At 39.6% G+C, this 14,809-nt stretch overlaps 1 protein-coding gene across 3 annotated transcripts in view; it reads right to left on the bottom strand.

Annotated features, from left to right (window-relative positions):
• The window catches only part of csmd3b (CUB and Sushi multiple domains 3b), a 333,374-nt gene that overhangs the window by 4,740 nt on the left and 313,825 nt on the right, over positions 1-14,809 (bottom strand). For all 3 annotated transcript variants that reach the window (XM_056398790.1, XM_056398791.1, XM_056398792.1), the window contains exons 62-71: positions 13,883-14,062; positions 13,167-13,340; positions 12,748-12,921; positions 8,892-8,965; positions 7,185-7,296; positions 6,905-7,084; positions 5,346-5,405; positions 4,208-4,366; positions 803-939; positions 153-240 (exon numbers count right to left, since the gene is read on the bottom strand). In XM_056398790.1, the coding sequence (XP_056254765.1) occupies positions 153-240; positions 803-939; positions 4,208-4,366; positions 5,346-5,405; positions 6,905-7,084; positions 7,185-7,296; positions 8,892-8,965; positions 12,748-12,921; positions 13,167-13,340; positions 13,883-14,062 (1,338 nt within the window). The remainder of the gene's footprint in view (positions 1-152; positions 241-802; positions 940-4,207; positions 4,367-5,345; positions 5,406-6,904; positions 7,085-7,184; positions 7,297-8,891; positions 8,966-12,747; positions 12,922-13,166; positions 13,341-13,882; positions 14,063-14,809) is intronic.

The raw sequence follows: 14,809 nt of genomic DNA, 5'->3' as shown, positions 1-14,809 counted from the left end.
CCTGGTCCCTTTCTCCAACAGTGAGGTTCTTGCAAGCAGTTTAGTAGATTTGTGCGTATATCACTTATAGTCCAAAGTGATTTACAGGAAACATAATAATTGTTTGGAGGTTACTGAGGTTGGTTACTAAACCTACTGTACGTGATAATTACCTAGTCTTTGCAGTCCAAACTGTCCATAGTCTTTTCCCTGAATGAAACCCTGGAATACATAACTAGAACCATCAGGCTCTGCTGATACCTGGAGAAGACAAAGAAAGGAGACACAAATTGAGACATACAGTCACAGGAGAGGGACAAAGGTTGGTGACATTTTGTGTTTGTGTCAAAACAGCAACATGTACCAATTCAAACATATTTCTGAATTTTGATTATTGTTGAAATATTTGATTGACAAATACTTTGGCTATCTTTTCTCAACTGTGTTCCAGACAATTAATATAGCCTGGGGCATGTGTTTATGCTGTTATATTGTGGGAATGAGCAAGATTTTTCAAACCCACTCCGCAGGCACTTCATGATTTATATTTACCCAGTATTTAGAATAAGGTCACATGTGAGCAGATGACCACAGCATTTAACTAGTTTTGTATTTGATAGTATTTTGTAATAATTATTTGAACACATAAGTATTATATTAACTTTGCTTAAACAGAGCTGTGAAAGATGTAACTCTGACTGACCTCAACTTCAACTGTCTATTAAAGTTCACAACACTTGTGAAATTATTCTACAAAAGGACATTCAAATGTTTGTCTTGTATTTTTTATTTAGTTGATTGCTCTGTATCCACTGAAACTTACAAATCCATCCATGGTCCAGGAGTCATCTATGATTTTGGCTGGAGAGATGGCTGAATCTTTCAGCTGGTTTCCCTGGTTTGCATAGTTCACCTGGTACATCAGCAATAACAGCCTGGCCTCAGCAGCCTTATACACTCCTTGGGAGGACAGAAAAAAACATCTGGTTCATAACATAAAAGTGCACAGAACATTATGGTTAGTTTGTTACAGATTGTTATTTTGATCTCTCTGCATTTGTTGCTTGTTACCCTGGTGCATCAACAATAAATATATATCATCCCCAATTAGAAATCCCAAAGATAGAAGAGAGACATTTATCAAGACAAACAAGGAAAAAAGCAACCTGAATGCAGCTCTAAAAGAAAATAACAATGATTTTAAAAATAGTTCAAAGATATCACAATTTTGAGATCATTTTTAGAGAAAAAAGTAATCAACCAGAACTCCCCCTAACCCTTAAACAGGCAGGAGTGGAAAAGTAGATAATGATAAAAGATTTAATGATACTACTTATCTTATTTGCATCATAGAACATTTCCACAAATGAGTTGTATCTCCCAGGATACATTATCCTATTAAACTGAGTCAAAATGGTAAACATTTTAATGTTTTATTTGATTAGGAGAAGTGATTCAGTCTTGTTTTCTGTGGTCATTTACATCACACATACAGTACTAGTTTTTATACATATTCTATCATTTCTAACAAGGTATAGGCCTACCACAGTCGTCACCAGCCATCCATTGTTGATGCCAAAAGAGGCACATGTACCACCGGTGGGATTTTGCAGGGGTGTGGTACAAGGCCACTATCATGTCAGCAAGGTGTCACAATGTTTGGACAAGGAACACCAATTTTTCTTCTCTCTCTGGAAAACCGACTTCTTTAAGTGGGCTTAGAGCAGCACAAAAGCTAGCTTGAGTGAGAGCTTTGCCTATTTTTCAACAGCCACTTTTGCCTCATTATCCACCCAGTAGTCACACTGTAGCTGTTCCTTCCTTGCCTCAGCAGAGCACGGTCACACTCCAGGGTGCATCTGTTTAGCCTATTCTTGTGGAGGGTTCCTAGACCGCACAAACCAAAGGACCTATTCAGATGCACAATGAGTGGTAGAGATGTCAAAAAGTCAACATAGAGGATGATGGTCTTGCAGAAAGACAGTAGTGGCTACAAGTCCAAGTTCTTTGACAGGACCCTATGCTGTGCCAAATGTGCTCTTTCCATTGTATGTCGGGAAATACTTATATACCAGAAACACCTACTCAAACAAATATCTTGATACACCAATGGTGAGGTTTTCCAGGAAGATCCCTTGTAAGGGATCTGTGGAGAACTGGTTCCCACTATCAATTTCCAGGCATATCTTCCTTTTGTGCTTCAGCACTGCTGTGACTTCACAGAGCCGGTCCAGGGCAGGTCTTATTATCGTGAAAGTGGATGATTCTTGAGAGGGATTTAAACCTTTTTATTGGTATCACACCGTCTATTTTGGGATAACGTGTGCCTTCTGCTCAATAATCATCCATAAATTGCATTCTCACCACCCCCACGATTATCTTAATACCAACAAATGACTTAAGCTCATTCCCAGTGGTGTTAATCCTGGCTCCAATTAGTTGACAGCTGTAGAGATTTGTCTGTTCAGCAATAAGCTGGAACAGACCGTCATCAGAAATCTGAGAAAGTAGCTGCAAGGAGAAGACAAGTCATCAGGTGCTCTGAATTCACTGGCAGCTGCTGTTTACTGGTGCTCAAACCAATTCTTCTGCCAGCTGGAAAAAAAATATTTCAGGAGGTGCAAACACAAAGTTAACCTCTTACTTTGTAACCCAGATAATAATCTATCACCAAAATACAAGATAAACGTAAATGTCCTATGCTATGTGTAAATGACAAATATTGTACTGCACACCAATTGGGGGCGGACATTGGTTTATACACCTCCACCATAAGAAACAACGAAAGACTGAAACTTGCTACTTTCAGTAAATATCACAAACATACAGCAGGTTTGAGTTTTTCATATTACATCACAAACATCGTTAAACCGGTTTTTCTTCATCAGCATAAGACAATAGTCAGAATTAGTTTGATGAATTAATATTATTGTTTTGTTGTAGATAAATATGATTAACATACAATTACTTACCATCTGGTCAACATGTCCTGCACCACTGGCAGCTAGAATGATTTCTGATCAAGCTGACTAAATAACAACAGATAACCTGAACCAAGTCATGTGACCTAGATAGTAATACCAGACAAGACTTTTGATCAATGATAACTTGATTTGGTGAAAACCTTCAATCATGCCTACTACAAGATGTTAAAGAGTTGGTATCTCCAGGTGCACATTTCCTGCTTTTGGGAATGTCAAAAATCATAATTTTGTGGTCATGTATGAGATAACCAAACAAAGTACACTATGTACACATCCTTAGAAGTGTTGGTATGTATATTTTTCACTTTGGGCAGAGACAGGTCAACTGTTTCATGCCTCAAGATTTTATGCGAAGCTAGGCTGAACATGTCTTAACTACAACTCTGTACTTAATGCGCTGACCTAAGATTAATAACATTTCACTCTTCGAAAGAAAGCAAATATGTGCGTTTCCCAATAATGTTGAACTACTCATTTAAGTACAGTGCTTAGGTAAATATGAAAATTATTTCCTCCATTCATCACTGGAGTCTGAGTCTGAAGAGCTTGCAAAGATCATCTCTATTACTCTCGTCCTCTCCTGTGCCCGCCTTTCTTTTTTTCTTGAAATCTTAAGAGAAATCTTAGGAAAGAAAAACATGCCAGTTTTATGCAGCTGGGCACTGACCTTTTGGTGCCTGCGTGAGCACAGCTTCAGATGTTATTGATCTAAAGCTGCTCCTTTAAGCCAGAAGATGGATGTTAAACGTCTGATAGCTGCATGGTTATGTGATATGGTGTTTGTGCTCTCTGCTACTCCAAGAACCAATTCTAGCTTCAACAGGATTAGTATTTTAATAGGGTCTTAACCCCCTGCTGACGCTGTTGTAGGACCCTGGGAGGTCTGCGTGTGAATAAGTTTATGTGTATATTTGTGCTCTGGGGGGAGATACAGTAACAGCATTTAAAAGAAGCTGGCAGTTCCAGGAAAGTAGTGAAATTCAGACACCAATAATCAACCAGTAAAAAGCAGCAGAAATAATGTGTTGTCAGTAAAGGTGTTGATAGCAGAAGCTCCATTTTACACTTAATGTCTGAGTGTTTATTTACTGTGTTACCAATGGATCAATACAGCACCATGTAGTACTGTAACATAATCACGGGATGTGATCATGACATGTCCTATCATGGCACATCACACCATTTATAATATATACTGTATAAAGTACCATATGTTGGGTATAATTAATCATAATGTGTCATGCCTGATAGGAGCAGTTCCATGTTGCCGTTGCTAAGGGTAACGTTGACTCTTCCTGTTGTGGAGTTGAAGCTGGTGATGCTCAGTGTCATGGGCTGCTTCCTCCCACGGTAATTATAGGAACCCTTCCATATGTAGTTAGGAGCAAAGACGTCATCTGGAACTAGAGAAAAGAACATAACAGAACATAAAACAACGCCACAAAACAGAATGAAAGAGAATTTAACAGAACAAAACACAACAGAGCAGAAGAATAGAATGGAACAGAATGGAATTGAAACAGAACAAATATCATGGAACCGAACAGAGCAGAATAGAGTAGAACAGAATAAAACAGAACAGAATAAAAAAGAAATTTACAGAATAGAATATAAAAAGACAGATATGAATAGAACAGAGAAGAACAAAACAGTACCTAACAAAAAGAATAGAATAGAAACACATAGAACTGAAATTAGTTTACAAGAGGTCATGTCTTTTTATCAATAATTTTTCCAACAATACTAATTGATCAGTAGTCACAATTCTTCATTACTCATTCCAGATGATATCATGTATTACCACAATATGCATATACAAAGGAGAGGCAACTGCTAAACCTCTTGGTTTTTGTTGTTTGCCTGAATTACATACAGTAAATTCATAAACAGACACTGTTAGTGAGAAACATGATTAAATGTGTGGCTTTAGGGAAAATGTTTCAGTAGAGTTAAGGGGTGTTCCATGCTTTGATAGTTACAGCAACTTGCACATATATTAGCTATAGGAACTCTTTCATGTGCAATGAGAAGCAAAGAGTTATTGAACTACAGCAGTATAACACAGACTGCAAGTGAGCAGAGCTGAAAATAGAGAACTGAACAAAACAACAGCAGACAGAAGACCAGAACATCACAATAGTTAATTTACCTTTCTATGTGTAGTGAGGAAAAATTAATTATTTAGAGCTGAGATGAAAAGCAGTACAATAAAATCAAGACACAGGAAGAATAACACTATGGAGTAGAACGGAGCAGAGTGGAAAGGGGCAGAGCAGAATATATTAAACTAAAGACTAAACCAGGCCAAAATAGAATAGATAAGAGTCAAGAAACGATAGGACTGTACTAGTCTGGAATAGAAAAGACTGTATTGGAACAGACCATTTAGTTTTGGGCTGGGAGTTCCTGTTGCCGGTTTCACAGGTTTCTTCTTCTCTCCAGCTATACACACAGTAGAAACAGAGGGTGAAAGAACCCATTAAAACACATGAGCAGAGTCCTAGGGACACAATATGCAAAAAATATTATGGTTATTTTGGTTTGCCTCTTGTTTAACTTGCAGGTCCATCAGCTGATGTCTTAACAAACCAGATTTATCCAGGAGAGAGTGCACTTTATACTAACGAATCACAAAATTAGAATGCAGTGCTGATTACTATTAGTCACACTTGCAAAATAAGAAAGACGTGTGTTGAAAAGGGTCTCCAAAAAAAACCTTTTTAATGGTTATTTGTAGGCAGAGCAATACAAACAGAGTTCATAGCCAAAGACTGCAGTGCATATTAGATCCTTTTAAAGGTGGCCTTAAGACACTTTGGTTTGACCATTCAGAACAGCTTCTGTCATCACTTCAAGATGCAGCCATTGTTGCCAACAAGTAAAGGCAAGCAAGGGAGAGGGTATTTGTCCTAGAATCTCAAATTGGATCAGAGAGTGCTCCAATTTTGAAGGCTACTTCAGGGCAAAAGGGTGGCAGCCTTGGTGGAATGATTTCAGTGCAAAAGCTTGCAGCTTTTCTTTGCACAATGGAGGCTTCACAACTTCACTTGTTAACATTTCTTGATGAATAAGCCAAACACTTAAATTAGTTCAAGGATTTATAGGTGCAAATAGAGTACAAATTGTTTGTTTATATACATCCTGGGGAAACTACATCTTGCTATTTGCAACATTATTGACAGAGGTTTTGTTGATACAATCGAAGGCTACAGAACAGCTACTAAATGGACCTTGGGTGAGATTGTTTTGTCTACAACTCTTTCCAAGGTCAAGAATGCACTTTCAGTCTGAACGTTTAAGCCAGTATGAGGAAGTCTAAAACAGTCAAAATTGAAAAATAGATACTAAACTGACATTTGTTTTGGCAAGTATTGATTGAGTTTTAATACATCCCTGGTGAGTATTGAGATAAGATAAAGGGTGACCAATAGGTCACACTCCTTTCATTAACTATATACATTACAAGGAACTTGGAGCATGCATTCTAGTAACTTGATCGATCACAGAGCACCAGTGCAATCTGTGATTTCCAGCAGGTAGCTGTTCCCCTGGCAGTTTACACACTCAGACTATTGCTGTTAGCTCATTGTATGGACTAAAGTTTGTAGGGGAAGAAAAATGGACTCATGAGAAGTGGTGAATTTATAACCCCACCTGTATGGACATGGTCGACGAAGGGACAAAACACCATGGGATATTGTTTTAGTTTTTTTGTATCAGTGTTGCCAGATTCACCACCGGTCCATGGGCTGACCACCCAACCAGGAAATCTCACCCTACTCCAGCTGGCAGGTCTCTCCCAGTGTGTGTGCTGACAAAGTGTCCTTGAGCAAGATATGTACAACACTCCTACCTGTTCACTAATGGCTCTGGATACGATCATTAATCAAATGCGGTTGACGCAGATATAAAATTGAAAAACAGGGAAGCAAAACATTTACCTCGACATATAGGCATTTTCCCAGTCCAAGTGCCATCACTCTTGCAGACTCTGTGTTCAGAGCCCCCTGCCAGGAAGTAGCCATGCTGACAGCTGTACACCAAGGTGTAGCCAAAACCAGGGAGATCCATCCCCACCACGTCCACATGGAGCGGACTCTCTGGCTGCTTACAGGCATGGGCTGGAGGGTGGAGAGGGGTTTTGTGCAGTTGAGTTTGAGTCTTGACAGTTTGGATGGAGGGGTGGTAAGTGAACAAGTTGACAGGATGTATATTTCTTACGTATGCACTCAGGTTGTGTCCCGCTCCACGTCAGATCAGGCTGGCAGGTTCTAGAGGAAGAGCCCTGAATCAAATGACCTGGCTGGCACTGAAATGACACCACACTTCCCACCTGTACAGAGAGAGAGAGAGAATGAGACAAAATGCACACACACGCACACACGCACACACGCACACACACACACACACACACACACACACACACACACACACACACACACACACACACACACACACACACACACACACAGAGGTAAAGAGAATTTGATAATGCTTTGTTTGCTCATGGTCCAGGAGGAGTCTGAATACCTTCAAAGGACCAGAGGACACAGTCGTAGAATGCTATGTCACAGTAACTGAGTACTTAGTGTTGCACTGACAAATATCACATTCAATAAAATCTTTACTCCTATCTATCTATCTATCTATCTATCTATCTATCTATCTATCTATCTATCTATTTTTTTAATCATGTTCAGAGCACTTGTTGATAGTGCCTTGGCGTTTCAAGAAATACAGACAGAGATGTAGATGACTATGGAACTGCAAACACATGTAAAAGTACCTGTTTAAACTCAAACATCTTCAGTTTTCCTGAAAACAAAAATTCTGACTGTATGTCATAGACACTGATCTAAATCAAAAAGGTGTATTATGTTTGCAGGCTAGGTCAGGATTTTTCAAGTCTATGGTGATACAATACTCAAATCAAACACAGTAATTAGGTTGAAAGAGTAATTCTAATCACTGTTGTTGTTGTTGCTATAAAAAATAGGGAATAAACTCCATAGTCCTTGTTCTGTGTACTAATCCATTCTAAAATCTAAGGTCGAAGCTAATACGAGGCTTCAGTTGTCTGAGTCAGTCAGAACAAGTGGTTATCTTCCAATATTACAGTAATTTATTCACATGTATTTCCATGGACAGTGTTTCCCCCTGGGGGGGGGGGGGGGGGGGGGGGGGGGGGGGCTTCCTGGTACTAACATTTAGGTTTGTTGCCAGGACACAGCACTGGCAACATATCTACACATGCCTATTTGGCTACTCACTTTATTGAACCCAGTCAGAGAGCTGCAGCCTCATAAAAGCTTTGCACTCTAAAATGCCTTTTTGCACACGACAAAGACTCTGAATTAGTCCCCCATCCTTTACTGTGAAATAAAAGAACAAAGGGATGACTTCATAAGCAGTGTAGCCAGGATGAATGATTACGGCAACCTATAGCTCTTATGTTATATGGCATGAGTATTGGATTAACAATTAGATTAAAGGAGAAAAAGTGAGTCACAGGGTGTCCTCGTGGCCTAGAGGTTCAATATGGTGAGCATGTAATCACAACTTCCCCAAGTTGTGTCTGGCTGGGGATGTTTGTCTGCTCTATACTGCATACGACCAAATGAAGGCATATACGCCCCCCAAAATACTTAATAGGGCTGCGACTAACAACTATTTTCATAATCAATTTACCTGACAAGTAACTTTCTCATTCATCGATTATTTGTGTCCAGAAAATGGTGAAAAATCACAAATTTGCTGACGCCAAGCTGACATATTTAAAGGTACTGTTTAAATATGCCCCCCCCCACCACCACCACCACCACCACCACAAGATTCTCTGTTTGGTGGTATATCAACCTATTTGTGTTGAAGAAGAAGAAGAAGAAGAAGAAGGTAGCTACAGTTAGTTTATCAGAACATATATATTACCTTGAAACCATAGGTCCGGTTTAGGGAGCCATAGCGTGGCGTTCCTGGGTTATCACAGCTAGTTTTGGTCGGTTCTGAAAAGAACAGGACAAGAGTTCGAGTAATTACACACAAAATCTAAAAGAAAGATAAATTAGCAGGAGCATTATGTGTCCTCTCTTAACTCTCCCTTACTCTCCTCTGTTGTCATGGTAACACTGGGTTATATATCGCAGCAGGACAGCAGGGGGCAGTAGTGCTTTGTCAGAAAACGAAGCTGGGCCAGCTCTGAGAGTGTGTGTAACTGTTTGTGAGAGTGTGGCAGGGTCATCAGCATGTAGAGCACATCCTGACGCAGAGCTCGATTCAATACAGCTTCCGAAATGACAGATTCACTCTCCACCCCCCTACCTCACCCTCTCTCTTCCTGTACCTATCTAACTGCCCTCCTCTCTCTCTCACCGCTGTCTCCTTTAACTCTCCCCTTCTTTTTCTAACTGCTCTCTTCCTCTCTCTTTCTATCTTTCCATGTCACTGTATCTCTCTGCCCACCAAACCCCTCCTCCCTCGTCTGTCTTATTTAAAGAGCAGGCTGCTTCGCCTCAAAACTCATTCCTTTTCAGTCACATAGTAATACACATCACACACTAACATACAGCTGCAATCACACACTAATAAATCACACAGACACACACACACACACACACACACACACACACAGACGCCAACACTCAACACTACATTCTTACTTCACTTCCATCACAGAAAAAAACAAAGCAGCGCTGAGAGTCCCTTTATGTGTTTGTGTGTGTGGTTGTGTGTGTTTCAGTCTCAGGCTTCAAAAAACCATCACGTTACAGAAAGGAAAGATTTCCCCTCACAAGCAGCATACTTACACTATAACTACTTCTTTTTCAGTAGGTATAGATTAAGTTCTTATATCAATGAAGTAACATTTCAGAGGGTACCTTCTATTTTTAGGTCATCTATTTCACAAAGAATGTTTGACTTAATAGCAGCCGTAAAAGTACTGGATGCAAGCCTTATCTAGAGATATGAAGGAACAAAGAGTCAAGTGTCTGTTCTCATTACAAAAGCTCTCATTTATTACAATTCATCACCATACCTGCTGTTTAAGCACCTGCTCTGAATCAGACATGTGAAGTGGTGCTTGAAACATCACATGTGGTGCTGAATTGACCCACTGGGACCATTTGTAATGTGTGCTGAATATCCCTTCTCATTTTCTTCTTAATCCCCGAATAGCAGAAGCTTGTTTGAAGTTGGATGTGGATTCCCGTTTCCAGAAGCCTTTTACTAAATGCTGTAAGTTACAGTGTGTACTGGCGTTGTCTTGCTTATGAGCAAGCACTTTCTCTGTAATTTCTAAAAGGGCTTCCCGTACAGGAACCCAAGTTTTTAGATCAGAAGTTTTCAGACATAGCTGATCTAATTCGACAGTAAAACTGTTTTACAACTGGCATAATGTGTCACACACTTGCTGCTGTATATAACCTCCCTCTCAGATGCAGATGGAACTCAGTTTTCTACATAGATACACAAACAGCATTCTCTTGGCACACTTGGGTCCCTTAATACCAATCAATCACTGTTTGAATCCCACAGCCTATCTGAGTGATGTTGCTGACCGTGTGCATCCCTTAATGGACATAATTTACCACATTATAATGGCTAGCATGATAGCCATCTAAACCTGATTTCATGACTTCAGTGTCCTCCCCGGTCACCAGATCCAATCCAATAAAACACCTTTGGCATGTGGTAGAGATTATATTATTATATTATATATCGTATTATATGTGATAGAGATTGGCAGCATGAATGTACAGCTGACAAACCTGCAGAAATGATGGGATGCAATCATGTCAACACGGACCAAAATTTCAAAAGAATGTTTCCAACATCCAGTGGGATCGATGTCCCAAAGAACTGAGTTCGTTTTGAGAGCAAAAGGCCCGCTGTATTAGTAAGGTGTGTCTAATGAAGTGCTTGGTGAGTAAGTAAGCCACAACTTGCAACATGTGAGTACATCTCGTATGAGTTTTGGCACATTTCACTCATAAAAACAAACGCCATGCATGTGACTCTTGCATGAAGATGCAAGAACCCTGTAAGACTTACAAGAATGTCTGTAATTTGTTAGAGACAATCATTTGTGAAATGGCACATTGCCATCATTTGTGGCCTGTGTGTAAGCACTCCTTGCAGATGGCCTTTGTGAAACAAGCCACTGAAATGCTTTCAGTGGGCGCTGGAATAGAAACTGAGCCGTCATACATGTGGAAAGTGACACAGCCACATCCATCCAGGGTAACAGTAAAAACAACTTAACACTCAGCATTTCACAACTCATTCACAGCTCAATTATTTGAAGCTGAAACTAAAGACACACAAGATTGTAATCTTCATTATTGGGTAAGATACTGATTCTTTCTTACAGTGAAAAAAGTAGCAGTTTTATATGAAGTTGTCAATCTGGAAATGATACTTTCCCTCACATCAGAGGAATCCTTTAAGGCTTGTCCTCCTAAGGCTGTCTTTTCATTAACAAGATTGTCTCAGATGAGCCTCCAGTCACTGTTCATTATTATTCCAATAAGTCTTTGTAACTTTAGCTTTGACAGAGCAGTAGTTGCTCTACACAGCAAACCCCTGAGTAAACTGAAATGTGGCTGTCAACTCCATAATGATGGGTCATTAATTGCCACAATCATTAGGCAGGGGAATTATCAGACACCAGTCCAGGCTCCACAGTGAGCAAGCATTAACAAAATAATGTGTTTCATAGGTTACAAACCCATACAAATATTCAGTCAGGAAAGGAAATACATTAAAAACAAACAAAAATAATTTTAATCAAAAGAAAACCTATGTGCAGCAATGGGGCAACATTAAAAGAAAGTCTGTAATACTCTGCTTTGATATGTTATTTAAAAGAAGATACTTATTTTACCTCCTGAGAAATCTCATTCAAAGGTCTGGGGGCTCTAGTGACCAACCATCACTGCCTTTTAATTTTAAACCCAGACTTTGAAGTGGGTAAGACACCCCTGCCTGAGGATACCAGGCTGTGCTCCAGCTCATGTGGGCTTGATGATTGATGATAAAGTCAGGAACTATTAAAAAATAATCAGTAAAATCTTAAATCAATTTTTGGTGGAGGTTAAAAGCCGAGTTGGAGAGTTAGTTGAACAACATAATACTGGGGAACTTTCTTAACTTATGGATTTATTCAGAAATACAGTGCTTTGACTAAGACCTACGTGGCTGGGTATCGAATCTCAATACTTTTTTGGTACTGACGATTTACCTGTAGCTCAGAGTAATGATAACTATTCAGTACCAAAAGCTGTTTACTTACTCTCTCATCAGATCAATCTTTCCAATAATGAACTGCATTTATTAGACAAAGTTCTTGTGTGGCTGCTTGTGTTTGGACAGAATTTAACATTTTAAAGCTTTGTCCTCTTTTGTTAAATAAAAAAGGAGTTTTGTAGAAAAAACATGTTCTAATTCCTCCAACTAATCAACAAAGGATAGTTTTAGTATTAGTATTAAATCTCCAACAATACGAAGCGCTACCTGACCGTTTTCAACATGACTTCTTGCATGAGATTGAGTGATCACATGAATATGAAAAATGAGGGTGGGGGGGTCATATTGATTTCTGTTAGCCAATATAGCAAAAAGTATTTCCATAACAAAATAATACACTGTTCCATGTTGAGATTTTCTGGCAGATTTATACAAACTGCATGACCAATGGAGACAAAGGAGTTTGGATAATATTTTTCATTTGTATAATTGCCTCCCTGGTCTGTCTGTTGGGCAAGTGAACATAGATGAATAAAATTACCGATACAGCGTGGCTGCGTCCCACTCCAGGCACCGTCACTTTCACAAAGTCTTGTTGCTGTGCCGACCAGAATGAGAGGTGGAGCACAGGTGAAGGACACTTCTGATTGATAGATGAAGCTTCGTCCCTCTCTGAAACCACCGACTGGTGTACCTGGGTCACCACAAAACTTTGCTGCGCGCACACACACACACACCACACACACACACACACACACACACACACACACACACACACACACACACACAATTCCATTTCAGCATGCGGTGCTAACGATATTGACAAGCGCTCGCATTCTTTGTGTAGCTCAAGGACAAATTTAAATTTTTTCTTCCAACTGTAATTGATGTTTGATAAAGAATAATAACAGGCAACGTCAAATGCATATGTGCTGCATTTGTGGATGTGTGTGTGCTTACGTAAGCACTGTGGCAGCATGCCGCTCCAGGTGCCATTGGCCACACAGGTAAGGACAGCAGGGAATGAGAGCTCATATCCAGGTGAGCAACTGTAACTCACGCTGCTGCCCCATTCAAAGTCACTGCCCTGCAGTACCCCATTACTGATGGAAGGGGGAGCCAGACAGGTCACCGCTGCGACGGAGAAAGAGAGGGCGGAAAGTGAGGAAGGAAAAAAAAAAGGCACACATCAAGTTTAAGCTAAAATCACTGTCCTGTACTACCCACAGCTGTAGTGAGGGGGATTTCAAATAGTGATTGTAAAATTAGTTTATCATTTTATTGCCACTAGAATTTACCAGTGCAAATAGTTGGGAGACTCTCTTGTCTGGGAAGACTTTCAATCAAGTTCAGTAATAGATACAGTTTAAACTAATTATGGAACTTACAAGCTGTTACATGAGACTCAGACAGTATTATGTGATTTGTTTGTATTTATTGTTTTTCCTCACAGAGGAACTGACTGCTAATTGAGCAGATCTGCTGTGTCAGTTTTTTTATACAGTAGCTGGGGCAACAAATAGGTTGAAGTTGTATTTAGAGTTCACTTATGAATACAGTAGTTGTAATGTAAACATGGAAATAATTCTATACCTCTGTACAAAGTAGTGTTAGTGGTGGTTTTATAGTACTGTGTAGAGCTGAAGCAGGGTTGGATGTTTTGTTAATTCAGTTACCTGTACATATGGGCATATTCCCACTCCACGTCCCGTTTTGGGTGCATGTCCTCACAGGTGACCCATCCTCCTCCATTCTGTATCCAGGTTGGCACTGGAAGGAAACATTCTGAGCAATTGTGAAGTCCTCTCCATAACGAAGGCCGTTAGCTGGCACACCTGGATCACCGCAGTTTATCACTATAGAGAAAAGTTGGATAGGATTGGAGTAAATGAGATGGAATGACGATTACTGCTCAGATCACGCTCATGCTATGGCACAAGATATTAGGAATTTTAATTTTCTTATTACTCCTGGAAGAGATAAAGAGGGTGGAGAAAAAGAAAGACAGAGGGTCAATGAAAGTGAGAGAAGCAAAGAAATGGATAGAGTGGTAGTGAAAGACTGTTGTGCAATCACTGTTTTTTAAAATGAGCTAGAGGACCATCTGATAAATAAACATCAGAATGGCAAAGGTCAAGATTAAGTCTATAACTGAGAAGACTTTGTCTTGGGAATCCCAAAGTTGCTGTGATCCAAGAGATGACCTAACTAAAACTGCATGTGGACAATGAGTCAAAATGTCAGTCATGAAACTTTGAAAAGTTGTTATTGCCATTTTTTGCATTAACATTTATCTAAAATTATCTATACTACTATAGTACTGTAGTATCCATAATATATAAGTTTCATTTGTGGAGATCGCAGGGGATAGTGAATCTGTGATCGAACTGTGAGATCTCTTTGCATTCCTTTATGGGCTTCAGTTCTCATGAATGAAAAAACAGTGATATCAAAAATGGCTGAGGTGGTCCTGGGACTCTTTTAAAGAACATTAGGATTCCCCTGACTGTACTTAAAAAGCACTGTCCTTCATAGTCTAATAGGCAGTTTAAATGCTTTTAAAGCCACCCCAGATACTGTCATGCCTGTTAATAGATGTAGTG

Source organism: Seriola aureovittata, chromosome 16 (assembly GCF_021018895.1).
Source record: "Seriola aureovittata isolate HTS-2021-v1 ecotype China chromosome 16, ASM2101889v1, whole genome shotgun sequence".
Taxonomy (NCBI): Eukaryota; Metazoa; Chordata; class Actinopteri; order Carangiformes; family Carangidae; genus Seriola; species Seriola aureovittata.
This window is presented reverse-complemented; position numbering and strand designations above follow the sequence as displayed.